Source organism: Rana temporaria, chromosome 7 (genome assembly GCF_905171775.1).
Source record: "Rana temporaria chromosome 7, aRanTem1.1, whole genome shotgun sequence".
Taxonomy (NCBI): Eukaryota; Metazoa; Chordata; class Amphibia; order Anura; family Ranidae; genus Rana; species Rana temporaria.
Window position 1 is genome coordinate 131612933 of NC_053495.1, and position 19328 is coordinate 131632260.

The window sequence follows — 19328 nt, forward strand, 5'->3', positions numbered from 1 at the left end:
AATACTGGAAACTTTCCGTGTGAAATAAAGTATACTTTTCATATTCAAACATGCTAGCTATCCATTTTTGCCAAGAAATGCAGAAAACAATCAATCCCATCATTTACAAAACCCAGAAAATGTCTGTGTGTTATCATTGCACTTTTCTGAATAAGCTAAAAGATGGATAAAGGTTGAGGCATTGTGGAATTTTGAAAAATACATAAAACATAGCTATAGTACTTTCAACGTTTTTTTTTTAATCATTCACAAGGATAAAATTTGACTCCCATATTCCTAATTATTGCCTAACATAGATTTGCTCCCAAGAACAAGTGCTAAATAATTCGGTACGCTTGCTGTTATGATTATTTTTATCCTGCTCCATGTGCACAGCATACAGCTTCAACTATCAGAAATATTTTACATCTTTTCCACACAGATTAAAGAATTACTTGAAAGAAAATGTGTAACCACAGGCCTTGGAGCTTTTTCTTGGAGGTATTTGAAGTCGGAATGTAACGTCTTTTGGTAAAAAAAATTAGAAATTCAGTGTTCATTGCCTTTCTGCGTTTTTACACTATCCAATCCCTCATCTATTTTTTATTTCTATTTAAAAACGAAGAAAGTCAATCTTAAAACAAGCAAAACTGGCAAGGTTATAAGATTCCAGCAAAAATGTTCTAACATCCTCGGGACACCCTATAAAGTCTCATGTGTGGGTTTAAAGAAGAACTCCTGCCAGGATGAAAACTTTCAGTATACTTCTACAGTATACCTTAATGTTAAGCACAGATGGAATATTTTTTTTTCTTCTTCTCATAAGCTGCAGATGTGCCTGCGCTGAGAGTTAGTAATTGGTTCCCAGCGTGCAGACAATCTGTGATGATGTAGGCGAAGGCTCCTGCTGGCTGAAAAATGCAAAATAAATACAATACTTACCTTACATTCTGACTTCTGGTGCACTCCCGAATGAGGAGTTTGTATTTTAATACAAAGGTTGAAGGCCAAAAGGTAAGCAGACCTTTATTTTCATGCAAGGGTTTCTTTATTGAGAATGTAAAAAGATGTAAGGTGGCAAATGCCACACTTTATGAAGTTTGCAGAGACTCAAAAGGAGGAATCCTCACCATAAATTTGAACAAAATTTGGCAAGTCCTACAAGGATTGCCTTATTGCTTTAGACAAACTAAAAAATTTAGGCAGATTCAGAAAGACTTAGGCTGGCGTATCAGTAGATACGCCAGCCTAAGTCTGAATCTGCGCCAACGCAAATTTAAGCGTATTCTGGTAACCAGATACGCTTAAATTAGGCTAAGATACGAGCGGCGTAAGTGTCTTACACCGTCGTATCTTAAAGTGTAATTTTTAGGCTGGCCGCTAGGTGGCGCTTCCATTGCGTTCGGCGTAGAATATGTAAATCACTAGATACACCTATTCACGAACGTACGCCCGGCCGGCGCAGTACAGATACGCCTTTTACGTAAGGCATTTTCCGGCGTAAAGTTATTCCATCAAATAGCTGGACTAGTAATGTTAAGTATGGCCGTTGTTTGCGTAAGTCGTCCGTGAATAGCGATGGACGTAATTTACGTCCACGTCGAAACCAATACGTCGTTGCAGCGTACTTTGCCGCAATGCACACTGGGATATGTACACGGATGGCGCATGCGCCGTTCGTAAATAACGTCAATCACGTCAGGTCACCCCCCATTAACATAAAACACGCCCCCTCAGCCAAATTTGAATTAGGCGTGCTTATGCCCGCCGCATTTACGCTACGCCGCCGTAACTTAGCAGGCAAGTACTTCGTGAATACAGTACTTGCCTTGCAAACTTACGGCGGCGTAGTGTAAATACGATACGCTACGCCGCCGCAACGATGCGCCTCCGTACCTAAATCCAGCTAATTGTTTCAAATCCTTTAGATTGATTTATTTATTTTTTTGAAAGACAAGAATATGGTTATAAATTCTGAAGCTTACAACGTTGTGTTTGCATGGGTTTGATATAATTTTTTTTAATGCACATTGCATTTACTGACCTTCTACTTCCTTTTGTTAGTGTGGTAGGTGCTGGAGGCTTGTGAGAAAAAAAGACTAATAGGAAAAAAATGTTTCCCCATACAAGAACAGCTATTTAGGGCATTTGTGTATTTAAATTGCAATCACTTTCATCATAACCACCACAATAATTGCTTTATTTAAGCTTCATTACCTGAAAATACACAGTATATTCAGCCTGGTAGCTAAAGCAGTTTACCAGATAATACAAGAAATTGATTTTTTTTTATAATGATATCCACTTAGTAATGTCAATACCTTGACATTACTGCTTACCAGAGTCTGTTACCATGACAGCACTAAGTACAAGGCCACCAATAAAAGTTATAATACATATGGTGGCTGTTCATGCAAAATGACAGTTTCACAGTAACATACATAAAAAATATTAAAGACCCACTTTGAGAAAAAATGATTTTTTAGTGCAGTCATCAAAAGCATATTTCACCCAACTATTAGAGGCTACCAGAAATGTGTTTCTTGTGCAGATCTGAAAAATCAATAACCTCTAGGGAGCAGTGTCATAGTAATCTACTATCATTGTGGCAAGTGAACCTGTCAAATATATACAATAGTGGTAGACATCTTGGGAACTAAAGCGCTGGCAATATATAGCATATCGATAGAGCTGACCCTGACTGATATTTTACCATGATGGCTAGTAAAATCATAGCCTACAATCTGAATTTATACAGAAGCACAGTTATTCTCTACATTTGTCTCTATTCGCTTCGCTATATTTGTAACATGCAAAATATAGTGGCTGCCATTCCTGGTTACCCTCTAAAAATGCTTATCTGAACACAAACCTAATTTATGCATTCCTAATAAAGCTTTAGATTGGATGCCTTAAAGTGTTACTAAACCCCCAACAGTAAAATCAGTCTGTATATGCAGTAAAGCATGCTTGTTATAATCAATATGGAACCTAAGGGGTTAATCCTTTGCATTGTGTAACAAGGCTGTTGGATCCTGATCCTCTCCTCCTTCCACTGCCCCCAATATATTTCCTGATAATACAGAGCTTGGGGACAGGCTTTACATGCTCAGTTTGGTGTGTTTTGCTACAGAGTTTTTTTTTTTCTTTACCGGGAGCATGTGATCAACACAGGGCCAATCAGCACTGTCCAGATAGAGGGTCAGGGGTCCAGCATCTTGATAGGACAGTCAATGCACAACAAAAACTCCTCCTACAAGCTTTAACCAGACACTGATAGAAGTCACACAACTTTTAAAGTGGTTGTAAACCCTCTGTGATACGTTAAACCTACAGGTAAGCCTAGATTAAATCTTACCTGTAGGTGTTTGCAATATCTCCTAAACCTACACAGTTTAGGAGATATTTGCCAAAAGGATAACACCGTTAGGGGCATGCGCGCTGTAGACAATGGCGCAGGCACACTGAGAATGCCAGTTTTATCAATGGCTAATGCCGGCTTTGCCGGCTCCCGCTCGAATGCGCGGAGTAACGTCTTCGCCGCTCCGGCCAATCACAGCGACGGAGCGGCGATACCCAGGAGTAACTTTTTGGAGAGATGTCTGCGGCCGGAGGGGGGGACGAGGACGGCTTTGGGGGCTTTGATCTAAGGTAAGTAATTAATAATGAGCTAGTATGCTAGTCATACTAGCTCATTATGCCTTTGTCTTGAAGGTTTTTATTTATTATTTTTTTAAATTTTGGGGTTTACAACCACTTTAAGTGCAATAATACCTTATACATGGTGGAAGATTGAATGTGGTTGTGTTCTTTGCATTGTCAAATAATGAAATTGGAGCTAGACCCTTGGTAGCGTACAATATCACCCAATAGCTACAGCCAAGCACAAGCTTAGCCTTGAGCAGTGTTCACAAGTATGCTTTGCAACTTGGGATTGGGCTGTTATTAAACACCTCACTACCACAGATTTTTCCAGTAGTCAATCACGGTCGCTTCAGATTTCTCTAAGGCCCTGTACACACGATCAGTCCATCCGATGAAAACGGACTGAAGGCTGAAGGTCTGATATGCCTACACACCATCAGTTCAAAAACCGATCGGGTCAGAACGCGGTGACGTAAAACACACAACGTTCTGAACAAAAACGAAGTTCAATGCTTCCAAGCATGTGTTGACTTGATTCTGAGCATGCGCGGGTTTTGAACTGATGCTTTCGTGTACTAACCATCGGTTTTGACCGATGGTCAGGCGTCCATCAGTCCGATTTTAAAGCAAGTTCTAAAACTTTGGTCTGAAGGACAAAAGTCTGATGGGGCATACACACGGTCGGTTTGGACTGATGAAACTGGACTTCAGCCTAACTGTCCAGAGAGGTCTTGTGCTAAATACACTGCTTTCTCCCAAAGTCTATCTTTTTTCTGCTTTCTCCAACAGAAAGTGTGGTACACTGTAAGATGATTATTTTACTTTTTACGCCTCAATCATTATTTATTAGAGCTAGGACTGTTATTAGTTGCTGTTTGTTAAAGCTAAGGTTATAGCCTAGAGTTAGGATTCAATTTAGACCTATTATTTAAAATGGAAGTAAAGAATACATGTTTATTTACGACAAAAAGGAAAATATGTTGAGAATTGTATGATTATTTGCAGGTTTTTTTAAGGAGAAATGTTGATGGTTTTAAGGAGAAATTCATATTTTTTTTACATTTTCACATTTTTTTCATGAATAATTAAGATAAACTAAAAGGTTTTTAAGTATGCTTGCAAAGGAAAGCCAAATCTGTCCCCAGAATTACAGTATAATTTTATGTAAATACACAAGGCAGTTAAAAAGATATTAGCAGTTGATTCTACACACTGTAAATGGCAAATTTTGCTCTGATCACAAAAGCATGAAACGATTCCAGTCATAAAAAGGCCAAAAGCAAAGCTTTCCAAACCTCTCTCCAACAGTGCCTGTTTTGTGAACTCAAATCACACAAGAAAATCTACTCCAAAAAAAAATGCATAATGACCTAATGACTGTGAAAAGATGTAAGCTACAGTCTTTAACTAAATTACCAACAGTTAACCTTTTTTGCAGGTAACCTCATACAAGTCTCAAAGGATTTGGATCTTTCCGAATGTAGATAAGTCTAGGAAATTGTAGACTTTTCACTTTGGTAAAGTGGTAAAATTAGTGGGTTTAAGGTCCTATGTAAATCATTTTATTTATTAATTTATTTCTATGTAAAAATCGACTTTTAAATTGGTACCAGTTTTTTCCAAATACCTATACAGCAGCACTCAGGCTGGGAGATGGACAGGCAGCACTGGTAACCATATAGTGTGCTGCATGAAAGGGAGCATGCTCATGAGTGAGTAGCTTGTATAGCGCTACAAATGCGAACTAAATCGCCTCAAGGCGCTGTATCCAATAGGAAGGAAGGAAAATTATAAATGGTTTTAATTTTTTTTTTTACAAATAAATATGTGAAAAGTGTGGCGTGCATTTGTCAATACTTTGCAGAACCACCTTTCGCTAAAATTACAGCTTCAAGTCTCTTTGGGTATGTCTCTACCAGCTTTGGACATCTAGAGAGTGATATTTTTGCTCATTCTTCTTATAAAAAAAAAATAGCTCAAGCTCTGTCAGATTGGATGGAGATCGTCTGTGAATAGCAAATTGAAAGTCTTGCCACAGATTCTCAATTGGATTTAGGTCTGGACTGGGCCATTCTAATACATGACTATGCTTTGATCGAAACCATTCCATTGTAGTTCTGGCTGTATGTTTAGTGTTGTTGTCCTGCTGGAAGGTGAACCTCCGCCCCAGTCTTTAGCAGACTCTAACAGGTTTTATTCTAAGATTGCCCTGTATTTGGCTCCATCCATCTTCCCATATACTCCAACCAGATTCCCTGTCCCTGCTGAAAAAAAGCATCCATACAAAATGATTCTGGCATCACCATGTTTCACTGTGGGGATGGTGTATTCAGGGTGATGTGCAGTGTTAGTTTTTCGTCACACATAGCTTTTGCTTTTAGGCCAAAAAGGAACATTTTGGTCTCACCTGACCAGAGAACCTTCTTCCACATGTTTGCTGTGTTTCTCACATGGATTCTCGCAAACTGCAAATGGGGACTTATTATGGCTTTCTTTCAACCAATTGTTGCCACTCTTCCATAAAGGCCAGATTTGTGTAGTGCGTGACTAAAAGTTGACTTGTGGACAGATTCTCCCACTTGTTCTCCGGAGTTACCATGGGCCTCTTGGCTGCTTTTTTGATTAATGCTCTCCTTGCCCGGCCCGTCAGTTTAGGTGGACAGCCATGTCTTGGGTAAGTTTGCAGTTCTATCATGTCTTTAGTAAGTTTGCAGTTCTGTCATACTCTTTCCATTTTTTGGGTGATGGATTGAACAGTGCCCTGTGAGATGTTTAAAGCTTGGGTTATTTTTTTTATAACCTAACCCAGCTTTAAAATTCTCCACATCTTTATCCCTGACCTGTCTGTTGTGTTCCTTGGCCTTCATGATGTCGTTTGTTCATTAAGGTTCTCTAACAAACCTCTGAGGGCGTTACAGAACAGCTGTATTTATACTGAGATTAAATTATACACAGGTGGACTCTATTTACCAATTAGATGACTTCTGAAGGCAATTGGTTCCACTAGATTTTAGTTAGGGGTATCAGAAAAAAGGGGGCTGAATACAAATTCATGCCACACTTTTCAGATGAAAATTAGGGTTGTCCCCGATACCGATACTAGTATCGGTATCAGGACCGATACCGAGTATTTGCCCCCGATGCCTGGCCGAATACTCAGATCCCCCACCCCCCAGCCGCTACGCTGCATCCCACAGCAACGCCACCGCTTGGTTAATACGGGCGGGGAACATTACAGCTTTCATTTGAATAGCTGTAGTGTTTCCCGCCGCGCGGCGTATAGACACTCCCCCTTGCTCGGGATTGGACGGGTGATAACACAATCACTGAATTGCTGGAGGAGGATGACCTTGGCCATGTGTAGGTATTCCTTCTTTCAGATATTGTAGATGAGAAACATAGCACGCTGACCACAGAGGGAATAGACATCAGCTAGGGATCAACAAAAGGCAGTGATGTTTCAGAGGCCGGAACTTACAGTACAGTGGGTTCCAACGATGATGGAGTCTGATGGTGAGCTTTTCTTTTCTGGGGGAATTTTTTCTGATTGGGTTGGCTTGAGGTAGGTAGGAAGGGTGATTTTTTGGAGGGGGATTTTTGCCTGAATTCCAGTACTCTGTGCTGTGTACAGTATAAAATACCCCTGATCCCTGTGTGCAACATACAGCAGGACAGAGAGAGTGCAGCAGTCAGGATTATGTACCATACTATGCAATTTGCATTCACCTGACAACTATATTTAGAACACTGTGCTATATGGTAGACGCCGCCTTACTGTTGAATGTTACCTACTTTTGCTGTATACTGGAAAGCATGTTACATACACACATACATGTTACATACTGCACTGTATAGTACATTATATACTTCTCATCCTTACATGCCAATTGCAATGATATACTTCTAACTGAAGTGTCCATTATCCTAACAGTCGCTTATTACTAATAGAAAGTAGTTCTGACTATTTTATTGACATCCATTTTTAAGGCAGGCTCAGAAGAAAGTGTTAGGCCTTGTACACACGACCGAACATGTCTGCTGAAACTGGTCCGCGGACCAGTTTCAGCAGACATGTTCGGTCGTGTGTACGGCCGACCGGACAGGTTTCCAGCGGACATTTGTCCGGCCGACCGTTTTGCAGCGGACAAATGTTTCTTAGCATGCTAAGAAACATGTCCGCTGGAAGCTTGTCCGTCGGACATGTTCGGTCGTCTGTACAGACTCACCGTACATGTCCGATCGGCCGCCATCCCTCGCATGCGTCGAATCACTTTGACGCATGCGTGGAAGCATTGAACTTCCAGGGCCGCGCACGGCGCACGTCTCCGGGCGGACATGTCCACTGAAAACGGTCCGGCGGACCTTTTTCAGCGAACAGTCCGTCCGTCTGTACGAGGCCTTATATCTATGTATTTTATTCTGTGTGAAGAAAAGTATATGTAATGGAAGAGTTTCCGTTTTGAAAATGATTGTGCCAAGTTTCATAAACGGTATGTCTGTAAAATTCATATCTATGGCACAGTAGTTAAAAAGGCATTGTCCCCAGATCAAGCTTTTTTATTCATACAATATGTATTAAAAACACATAACAGATACATATGTGCTATTTTTTTATTTTTTCAGGTTGCTTTTTTCCTTTATTCTTCAGTTCTGCAAAATCAATAGTAATCTGACACTTCTTTTTTTTTTGTTTCATAAAATGACACTTCTTATGCCGCATACACACGGTCGGACTTTCCATCAACAAATGTTCGATGTGAGCTTGTTGTCGGAAAATCCAACCATGTGTATGCTCCATCGGACATTTGCTGTCGGAGTTTCTGACAACAAAAATTTGAGAGCTGGTTCTCAAATTTTCTAACAACGAAAGTTGTTGTCGGAAATTCCGACCGTGTGTAAACAATTTGTGGCAAACCTAGCCACTTCTGGAACGCTGGACGTTACATGTCAAAGGGTTGTTTGTATTATATGCTATGTATTCTGCTGGGTCTTATGTGGGCATAGTAATTCGTATGCTAGCAGCCGTAAGCCACTAGCATTCAAGTACTTTGTTTTATGTTGCCCGATCGGTGTTCGGCAGTTTTAAACTGAACTCTCACAACACATAACCCCAGACCCCAGCTATCAACCGACTGTTCCCTCGTGCAGCAATGCCTGATGGGAGAATTATCCAAAATGTTAAGTTCCCCATGTGGTCCTCACTGTATTACCCCTGCTAAATCTGTTTGGCTGTTTGGAAACCCCTTGCATGGGGAATTATATAAATATGGAAGCCTGTGAATAAAAAGTCAGTTGACTCCCAGAGCTGTGTTTCGTCCGGTTACTGGGGGGGGTTTGGGACATTGCCTTACTTTTTAGCGCTGACTGTGGATTTACCCTGGTTACCAGTGGAGATCGTGGATTTTAATATTGTACTCCGCTACACAATTCAACACACGAAAATTCTATGCATGCTCGGAATCAATTTGGTGCATGCTCAGAATCATTGAACTTCATTTTTCTCGGCTAGTCGTAGTGTTGTATGTGACCACGTTCTTGACGGTCACAATTTCCAACAACATTTGTGTGACCGTGTGTTTGCAAGACAAGTTTGAGCGAACATCCGTCGTAAAAAACAAACAAACACAGTTTTGATGTCGGAATGTCCAATCGTGTGTACGCAGCATTAGAGTGTCAAATCCTGGAATCTTCTAGTGCCCCTCACAGCTGCCACAGCTCAAATTGACCATGCTTGAGCACCTCCTTAATGGTACAATTAATCCTGTGGCCCTGATGGTGTTTTAGGGAAAGTCTCACAGTATAAAAAAAACTTTCATTCATTCATTTATAATATCAGCAAGCAGCCCCTGCTTTTAGCCTCTGCACTATTATTATCCGTGTGTGGCATTTCAGAGAGCTGCAATCAGTAACTCAGGTAGGATTCAGCTCCTGAATGTCTTTGCTTGCATACAGCTCTTGAGAGGCTCCCTGCCAAGTTGTACACTGATAATGATAGTATAGATCGAAAACAGAATGAATGATTGAATTAATGAATGAATGAATGAATGTACAAACTGCTCTGAGGCTGTTAGGCTGCAGATGAAAACACTTTTATTCTTTCATACTATTAGCAAGCAGCTCAAACATTTCTTAAACACTGTTAGCATGTGCAATGACAGCTACTAGGGGAGATGGAAAATAGTAGGATCCAAAAATCCCAGAAATGTAAAATTTCTGTTCATTTAGCAAATAAAAGAAAAAGCTACTAATTAAAAAAAATATCACACATATCATCTAGTATGCGTCATGTTTTAATAAAAGCGTCTAAGTAAAAAAGCTCAAACTTGTGACAGGGTCTCTTTCAAGCATATTTGGAGGGAACAAATACTGTGTTATATGTGTGCTTTGTATATAGCATCCCATTTAACTATACCCCTTTTAAACACATCCCACTGTCAGACAGTGTGGCCACAAACACCATTTGGCGCTGCAGGATTAGCGCAGCATCAAACTTTAACTTGCAGTGCTCTGAGAAACCCCAGGTCTTTCACAATCCTAGACCACCCTTCTTTCAATACATCAATACTATACTATACAATAATTCAATACTTATGCACAGGGGTTCTTAACATCATAATTTAGCTACCTGTGTTTATCTTTACAAAACATGATTTATTGGTGGGAGCTGAGCATTTGGGAAACATGGCTAGAGTTTATTAAAGTTATTTCAAAACAGTTACTTATTTCCATCGCAGAATATTCTGTTGATATTCTCTGTTTAGGTTTCAAAACTGTCTAAAATGTAGAATGAAACGGCCAGAAAAAAAAATGTCTCAATGGAAAAGGTTATACATTGCCTCTCTTCTGGTGACCTTGCTCTGGTATTATACTGTTGGGTTCCACTATTAAGAAAAGGGCAACATCAGACTCTTCACACTCAATATGTTCCATCTGTCATAATGATTACAAGCACACTGACCAGGACTGAGCTCAGAGAATTGACTCTTACATTGAACATGCCATCTGAGCTTCTAACACAGATCCCCTGAGGTTTCAACAGCCTTTAAGTAAGCGTTCAGAACATAAAGGGCAGCACCTACCAGACACACCACCATATGTGGTCCTACTTCCTCTTCCAACTGCAGGCCACGGTGTTCCGTCTGCCTTCAGTCCCATCAGTCCTGAGACTGTATTCGTTGCAGTAACACCATCTGCACCACCTGTAATGCAGAAAATTAATTAACTCATTGTTACTACATAGGTAGTAGAGGCTTGCCTCTTCTATACCATTTGTATTTTATACCTCTATGAGTAAACTTATGAGGTTAATTTATTAATGAGGTAGGGACTGTACATTTACCAAACTGAATGTTCACTTTGAAAAGTGTTTGCTCACTGAGTGCAATGTATAAAATTAAATTGTGAAATTAAATTTTGTAAATTGTATTAGTCAGACAGTACTACATATTACATCCTGATTGGCTGGCTTTTCCCCTCCTCCTTCTCCCTATTTTGCAGGGAATTACAAGAAGCTAAATAATGGCAGATTTATGTCATTTTTATGAATACATTTAATGGTTAACCCCAACTTAAAACAAATAAATAAATAAATTAACATTTTTTTTCAGGAAAAATGTGTACATTTATCATTTTTTTTCACTGGGGCATGCAAAGCATTCCACTCACATTCAGGGGTTTATGGGTACAATGCCATACTTTTGTAGACTCTTCCTCCAGCTACCTGCCCATACTAAGGTAGGGGTGTTCAGTTAGAGAGTTGGAGGATGTGTCAGTGGACTACCAGTGCAATCATCACTACATTTTTATTGCACTGAGAACTACAAGTGTGTCTGATGTAGTGGCAGAATGATGCGACTGTGCAGGTGGAGTCCCACAAAGCTATTCTGATTTTAAAAGTGACAGTGGCTGTGTAGGAGAACCTCTACATGCACTAAATTTTGGTTGTAACACATAACATGCTGCAAAAGATGGAGTTAGCATTTAAAGATTAAAAACAGTACTACAGTTTCTGTAAACTTAACTATTGACGTCTGTATATTAGGTCTAGTTCATTTACTGGCTACCTCCAGGGCTATGAGAATTTTCATAGGCCTGTTATTATTTTATGCTCGCAAGTCAATATTGATTGAATGGAAATCTCCACAGACCCCTAATTTGAACTTTTGGAAGTCTGTGGTTTATAAAATGATACTGTTGTACAAATTTACATACAGTATGAATCTAGAGGATGCCCTAAAAAATTATCTAAGGTATGGGACATTTTGAGGGAATCCTAGAGACACGATTGTCTCAATGGAACTGCCCCTATGATCCACACTGACCTTCTTCTCATTATTTGATGTTGATTAACCTCCCTGGCGGTATGATTCTTTTAGATTTTAGGTGCTGAAAGCGGTACCATTATTTTGCATTGAAATTTGGTGTTTTATATTGTAGGCCTGTAATTCATATGAATAACTCACTTAAACCTGTCCAAACAAGAGTCTAGTAGACATCCCGGGTATGATAAAGTTTGAAACACAAAATCATAAATTATAATATTATAAATATCTATAAATAATAAAAATTATTCAATAATGTAATCAAATCAAAAACACTGAAATGTGCTCAGTTGCAGAATTGTCGCTGTCATTACTTTCAGTGTTTGATGATGAATTTCCCCACAAATAACTATCGCTCAATTCTGCAAGTGATTCTAATTTAAAACCACTTTTGACATAAACTGACACTTTGGGTTGCTATGGACAATCTCCAGTTTCCAGGCAGAATAGTATAATATAAAAATGCATGCAGTGCACTGGACACACCACTAGGGACAAAGGGGTTGTGCAATTATTTGATACAGTACTGTAATCTGTAAGATTACAGTATACTGCATCTATACTGTGTTTTTACTTTTTTGAATTTGGCGCCAAACTCCACCCCGTGCATCGAGCGACATGACAGCTCACACACAGCGGGGACACATCGCAGGATCCAGGGACAAGGTAAGTAATTTCTCCTGTATCCTGCAATGCGATCCCGAGTCTGGGTTACTGCTTTTGGTATGTAAACTTCACCCCGAGCCAGACTCGGGAATACCGCTAGGCAGGTTAACTCAGTATACTGTGGGAGAGTTTTCTCCTGATGTCTGCTTATTGTCCGCCAGCAGTACCTTGTAAGGTTGCCTTAGGCTTTGGTTGCCAATTTTTTTATTTTTTTTGTACATGCTTTGTTTTTGCTTTTTGTGTTTGTTCTCTTAGGCATGGGTATGCCCATTAGGTTTTGTTTCGTACACCGTTTTGTTTTGTTTTTAGCGGTAACCCCGAGCCAGATGGAGAAAAATCCTATTTTTCCATCCATCTGCAGAGCGGATCTGCAGAGCGGATCGGGTGAACACGTACCGTGTTCATCTGATCCCCCATAGGGGAGAGTGGAGATCTGACAGGGCAGTCTCAGCGGGGAATAATGGAGCGATCCCCACTGAGCAAGCGGATAAGAAAGGTACAGATCCTCACGGGATCCGTAGGTGGGAAAGGGCCCTTACATTTTTTTTTAATTCAATTAAAAGAATTTACGAAAAAAAGATAAGCACCAGGTAAATATAATAACAAAAAAAAAATAGAGCTCATTATTCATGAATAAATCATTTTTTAAATGCAGCTAGTTTAAGGACCTGAATTTGACCTGGTAGCTGCCCTTTAATTCCCAGTAAAGTAATATTAAGACTGGGAGGGCACAGTGATTGCATTTGTACTGTGCTTTGTGAATGGAATAGAAAAGGCAGAAGTTGAAGGCACAACACTGCAGCGATTCATAGACACGGTTACGATACAGTGGGGAGCTGGAAGAGCAGCTTCCTGCTGCACACTTCAGGAGTTCTCAGCTCAGCGTTTTACAGAAGTAATAAAAAAAATAAGAGCGTTAACGTGAGAATTAAAGAGTTAAAAAAATCTGTGCCTGGAACTGAGCTTTAATTGTAACACAATAATAGTAGGATCTACCTAGCTATGCTGACTGACTGGATTGTGAAACAGCCCTCGCATACATATTTTATTTCTATTTTTAGCTCTTTGTCTGGAATTCAGTTTTAAGGATTTTTTTATATGTATATCAGTAGATAAAATATGGGTCTGCCTATAAAATGAAACATAGACATGTAGAAAATCAATAATGAGAAAAAAACACTTTTAAATAGGGATGGGCCGAACACCTTGCGGTTCAGTTTGCACCAGAACACCTCGAACAGGCAAAAAGTTGTAGTGGACCCTATTAAAGTCTATGGGACAGGAACATGAAAAATCCTAATTTTAAAGGATAATATGAATGTTATTGAAATAAAAAGTGTATGGGGACCCAGGTACTGCCCCAGGAGACATGTATCAAAGACATTTTTTTTTTCAGGAGCAGTGATTTTAATCATGCTTAACCACTTAATCCCCGGACCATATTGCTGCCCAAAGACCAGAGCACTTTTTGCGATTCGGGACTGCGTCTCTTTAACAGACAATTGCGCGGTCATGCGACGTGGCTCCCAAACAAAATTGGCGTCCTTTTTTTCCCACAAATAGAGCTTTCTTTTGGTGGTATTTGATCACCTCTGCGGTTTTTATTTTTTGCGCTATAAACAAAAATATAGCGACAATTTTGAAAAAAATTAATATTTTTTACTTTTTGCCATAATAAATATCCCCCAAAAATATATAAAAACATTTTCTTTTCCTCAGTTTAGGACGATGCGTATTCTTCTATATATTTTTCGTAAAAAAAAATCACAATAAGCGTTAATTGATTGGTTTGCGCAAAAGTTATAGCGTTTACAAAATAGGGGGTATTTTTATGGCATTTTTATTAATATTTTTTTTTACTAGTAATGGCGGCGATCAGCGATTTTTTTTCGGTACTGCGACATTATGGCGGACACTTTGGAAACTTTTGACACATTTTTGGGACCATTGGCATTTTTATAGTGATCAGTGCTATAAAAATGCATTGGATTACTATAAAAATGCCACTGGCAGTGAAGGGGTTAACACTAGGGGGCGGGGAAGGGGTTAAGTATGTTCCCTGGGTGTGTTCTTACTGTGGGGGGGTGTGGCCTCACTAGGGGAAACACTGATCTTCTGATCTTCTGTTCATACATTGTATGAACAGAAGATCAGCATTTCCCCCGCTGACAGAAACGGTCCCCGCTCTGTAACGAGCAATCGCGGGTGCCCGGCGGCGATCGCGCCCGCCGGGCACCCGCACGGGGTTCACGGACGAGCGGGGGGCACGCACGCGTGCCTGCAGCAGCGCGCACGTGCCCCTAGTGGCCGCAAAAAGAGCCAACGTCATTGTAAGGGCTCTCGCCCAGGAGAGCTGACCTGCCGCCGTAGAATGACGGCGGCTGGTCGGCAAGCAGTTTAAGGGCAAAAATAGAAGTGAAAAATTCCTTTAAATATCATGCCCGGGGGGGTCCCCTTAGTCTGCCTATAAAGTGCCACATCTGTGCCATGTGTAGAACAATGCTGTAGCAATAATGACATTTCTAAAAGGAAAAAAACATTTTTTAACTTGCTTGCGGCTGTAATGTATTGCCATCTCTCTGCAATATAGAGGAAAAATCTATGAAAAAAAACAGGGTGGGGTCCCCCCAAAATCTATACCAGACACTTATCCGAGCATGCAGCCTGGAGGTCAGGATAGGGGGGGGGGTGAGTGAACGCCATACCATACCAGGCCACATGCCCTCAATATAGGGGGATGGGTGCTTTGGGGCAGGGGGACTCTGTGTCTCCCAACCTCAACAAGGGCAGGGGGCTTATTGGAATCTGGAAGCCCTCTTTAACATCCCACCCCCACCCCATTTGAATGGCTACATTGACATTAAGTGTCAAGAAGTAAAAACCATAAGAGACAGTTTTTGACATCTCCTTAATTAAAAAATAAAATAAAATTGTCCCGCAATGTACATTCACTATCAATCACGACGCTCGACTGGCCCGAAAAATAAAAAAATGAAATAGTCTCCATGTGAGGCCTCCCGGCGACTGCTAGCTTTTTGTTTTGACAGCTCTTATGTAGGCAGGGGTGGGACACCCACTGACGTAACCGGGTGACCCGCACCCTCTGACATAAGATGATATCAGAAGGAGGTCACTCGTTTGCGTCACCGGTTTGCGTCGACCTTGCCTATATAACAGCTGTCAAAGCCAAAAGACAGCAGTCGAAGGGAGGCCTCCCATGGAGGTGGGGCTTTTTATATATGTTATATGTTTCAGGTCCATTGGGCGGCGTGATTGAAGATCGATGGACATTGGGGGAGCAGGATCTGGGTGCCTCCTTGTTAAAGGGGGCTTCCAGATTCCGATAAGCCCCCCGCCTGCAGACCCCAACAACCCCTGGCCAGGGTTGTTGAGAAAAGGCCCTTGTCCCCATCAACATGGGGAAAAGGTGCTTTCGGGGGCACGCCAATGTTGAGGGCAAGCGGCCTGGTATGGTTCAGGGGGGTGCTCACTCATCCCCTCCCTTTCCTGGCCTGCCAGGCTGCTTGCTCAGATAATGGTCTGGTATGGCTTTTGGGGGCGGCCTACACCATTTTTTTTTAATTGCCATGGAGTTCCCCTTAAAATCTATGACAGACCCAAAGGGCCTGGTATGGATTTCGGGGAGACTCCAAACGCTTTTTTTTTTACTTAATTCTGTCATAGGGTTCCCCTTAACCACTTCAATGCACTGTATCATATACTCTGCACTGCACTATAAACCCTACACTGTATTATAAAAAATAACACTGACTGCGCTCTGCACTATATATTCTCCACTGTATTATATATACTACACGGACTGCACTATATGCTCTGCAATGTATTATATATACTACACTGACAGCACTATATACTCTGAACTGTATTATATATACACTACACGGACTGCACTTGTACTCAACTTTATTATATATACTACACTGACTGAACTATATACTCTGAATTGTATTATATATACTATACTGACTGCACTATATACTCTGAACTGTATTATATATACTACACTGACTGACTTCACACTACACTACTTGCCTAATCTCCATTCATTAACTATATATGACCACCGTGTAAGCAGAAGCCTTACATGGAATTGGCCAATCATGGCTCTCACAGCACACTGCGCTGTGATTGGCCAATCAGCAGCCATCGATGCACTGTGATCCCTGCATTTTGGGGCACTCCACAGCAGGGAAAACTTGCCGTGAGCGCCCCATATGTTAATTTATTCTAGGAACAAACCAACAGCTGATGTTCGAGTTGAACTTACGCTGACAGGAGGGAAGAGATGGAATTTGTGTCCCTGAAAGGCAGGGAATACATAGTATAGTGTTAGTATAGTGCATATTTTTTTTAGCACCAATCACTGTATTAGTATCACTGGTCTTCAAAAAGTGTCAAAAGTGGCAGTTAGTGTCAGAATGTCCACTGCAATATCGCAGTCTCACTATAAGGTGCTGATTTCCGTCATTACTAGTTAACAAATACAAATATCCCTTAGTTTGTAAATGCTATAACTTTTGCTCAAACCAATTAATATATGCTTAAATCACTGCCAGGCAAACCACACTGTATATGTCTTTTCTAAAAACAAGGCTTGTAAATACCTATTTAGAGCGATCTTCAGGCCAGTCATGTGACTCACGGCCGCTTTTCAGCTCTGATACATGGATTCTGCAGGAGGACCTGAGATCTCCCTCTGACGCTAGCCAGGGAGATCATGTGGCTGCTCAGCCCCTCCTGCAGAAGCCCTGTCTCGGAGATGTAAAGCATCAGTGAGTCACGTAACCGGTCTAAAAATAGCTCCAAAAAGTTACTTTCAAGCCTTGTTTTTAGAAAAGACATATACAGTGTGGTATGCCTGAGTATTATAGAGGGGCTGACAGTGACCATTATACGTTTTTGAGTTCTACTAATAGTGGCAGGGGGCGGAGACAGAGACACATACCACGGAGCTGCCAGGCAGGGAGGTGGGGGAGAGAGGAGAGCTGAGAGGAGAGCTGAGAGCAGGGCTGCAGATGATGGAAGGATGTACACTGGTCATAGTTATCAGGGCTCAGCAGCCCTGATTATCATGGTCAGTACAGAGAGGGGGATACAGGAGGTGGCATGTTCAACCAGGTTTTTTACAGTTTAGCGAGGGGCAGATTACACAGCACAAGCACTGTGCTGTGTAATCTGCTTTAAGGGACCAGGATCTGTATTTATTTTTTGGGTTAACAAACACTGGGATTTCTTTTACAAAAATATGTAGCAGATTACATATTGGCCTAAATTTATGAAGACATTTATTTAATTTGGATAGGTTTTATAGCAGAACGTAAAATATATATATATATACAGTAAAACCTTGGATTGCGAGTATAATTTGTTCCGGAAGCATGCTTGTAATACAAAGCACTTGTATATCAAAGCAAATTTTCCCATAGGAAATAATGATTAATTCCACAACCATTTATTCATATAGTCATTCAGTCTATAGTCCATATAAAAAGATTATAGCAATGTGATAAGTTGTGTAACCATAAAATGTCCATCCACAAATGGCAGCCTCCCCAAGTGGATTAGAAGCAAAATTCAGCAGGAGCTAAAGAGTATAAAAGAGAAGAGAGGTGCCTCTAAGTCTTGCAATATGGTTACATTTAACGAAAGTACAACATTTAGCAAATCACATGGTTGATGATTTAAAGAGGCACATCTAAGTATGCATGCATCCGGGGTAAAGTGATCCACAAACTGGCGGCCCTCCAGATGTTGCAAAACTACAAGTCCCATGAGGCATTGCAAGGCTCTGGCCCCGTACACACGTCCGAGGAACTCGACGGGCAAAACACATCGTTTTGCCCGTCGAGTTCCTTGTGAAGCCGCCGAGGATCTCGGCGAGCCGAAATTTCCCATTGAACAATGAGGAAATAGAGAACATGTTCTCTATTTCCTCGCCGAGGTCCTCGTCAGGCTTCCTCGGCCGAAAGTGTACACACGGCCGGGTTTCTCGGCAGACTTCAGCTCCGACCGAGTTTCTGGCTGAATTCTGCCGAGAAACTTGGTCGTGTGTACGGGGCCTAACAGTTACAAGCATGACTCTCACAGGCAGAGACATGATGGGACTTGTAGTTTCGGAACAGCTGGAGGGCCGCCAGTTTGACACCCCTGACATAGACCATTCTCCTCACCGCCGGCTCTCACCGCTGTCAGTCTGCAATTGTGACCGGGAAGACTTCTCTGCAGTAGAGCAATCTGAGGCTTCAACCGCACGTGGAAGGGATGACATCAATGGTGGTGCAGAGGATAGTCTATGTCAGGGGTGTTCAAACTTTTTTCAAAGAGGGCCAGATTTGATGAAGTGAAGATGCTTGAGAGCTGAACATTTTGGCTGACATTCTTTGAACCATTAAAATTCGGTCTAAGTGTGTTCGTCCGAGCACCAATACACTGCCCAACAAGAATTCTCTTGCCTTTGTGGCTGTGTGTGAGTAAAGAGATGAGTTTGCATTATTTGGATATACCGTATTTATTGGCGTATAACACACGACTTCATTTTAAGAGCGAAGTTTCAGGAAAAATAAATACATTAATAGAAGAACTGTGAAGCAACATAAGGGTCAGTACCCATCTGCAGCCTCACAAGTGCCCACCTGCACACCAACCATTGCCATGAATGCACCCACCATTGCCAGGAATGCAGCACTCGCCATTGCC

General features: G+C 41.1%; 1 protein-coding gene across 1 annotated transcript in view; it reads right to left on the reverse strand.

The window, feature by feature from the left end:
* The window catches only part of DPYD (dihydropyrimidine dehydrogenase), a 1498502-nt gene that overhangs the window by 360968 nt on the left and 1118206 nt on the right, over window positions 1–19328 (reverse strand). Inside the window, exon 18 of the mRNA XM_040359980.1 lies at window positions 10704–10823. Coding sequence (XP_040215914.1) covers window positions 10704–10823 — 120 coding nt within the window. The remainder of the gene's footprint in view (window positions 1–10703; window positions 10824–19328) is intronic.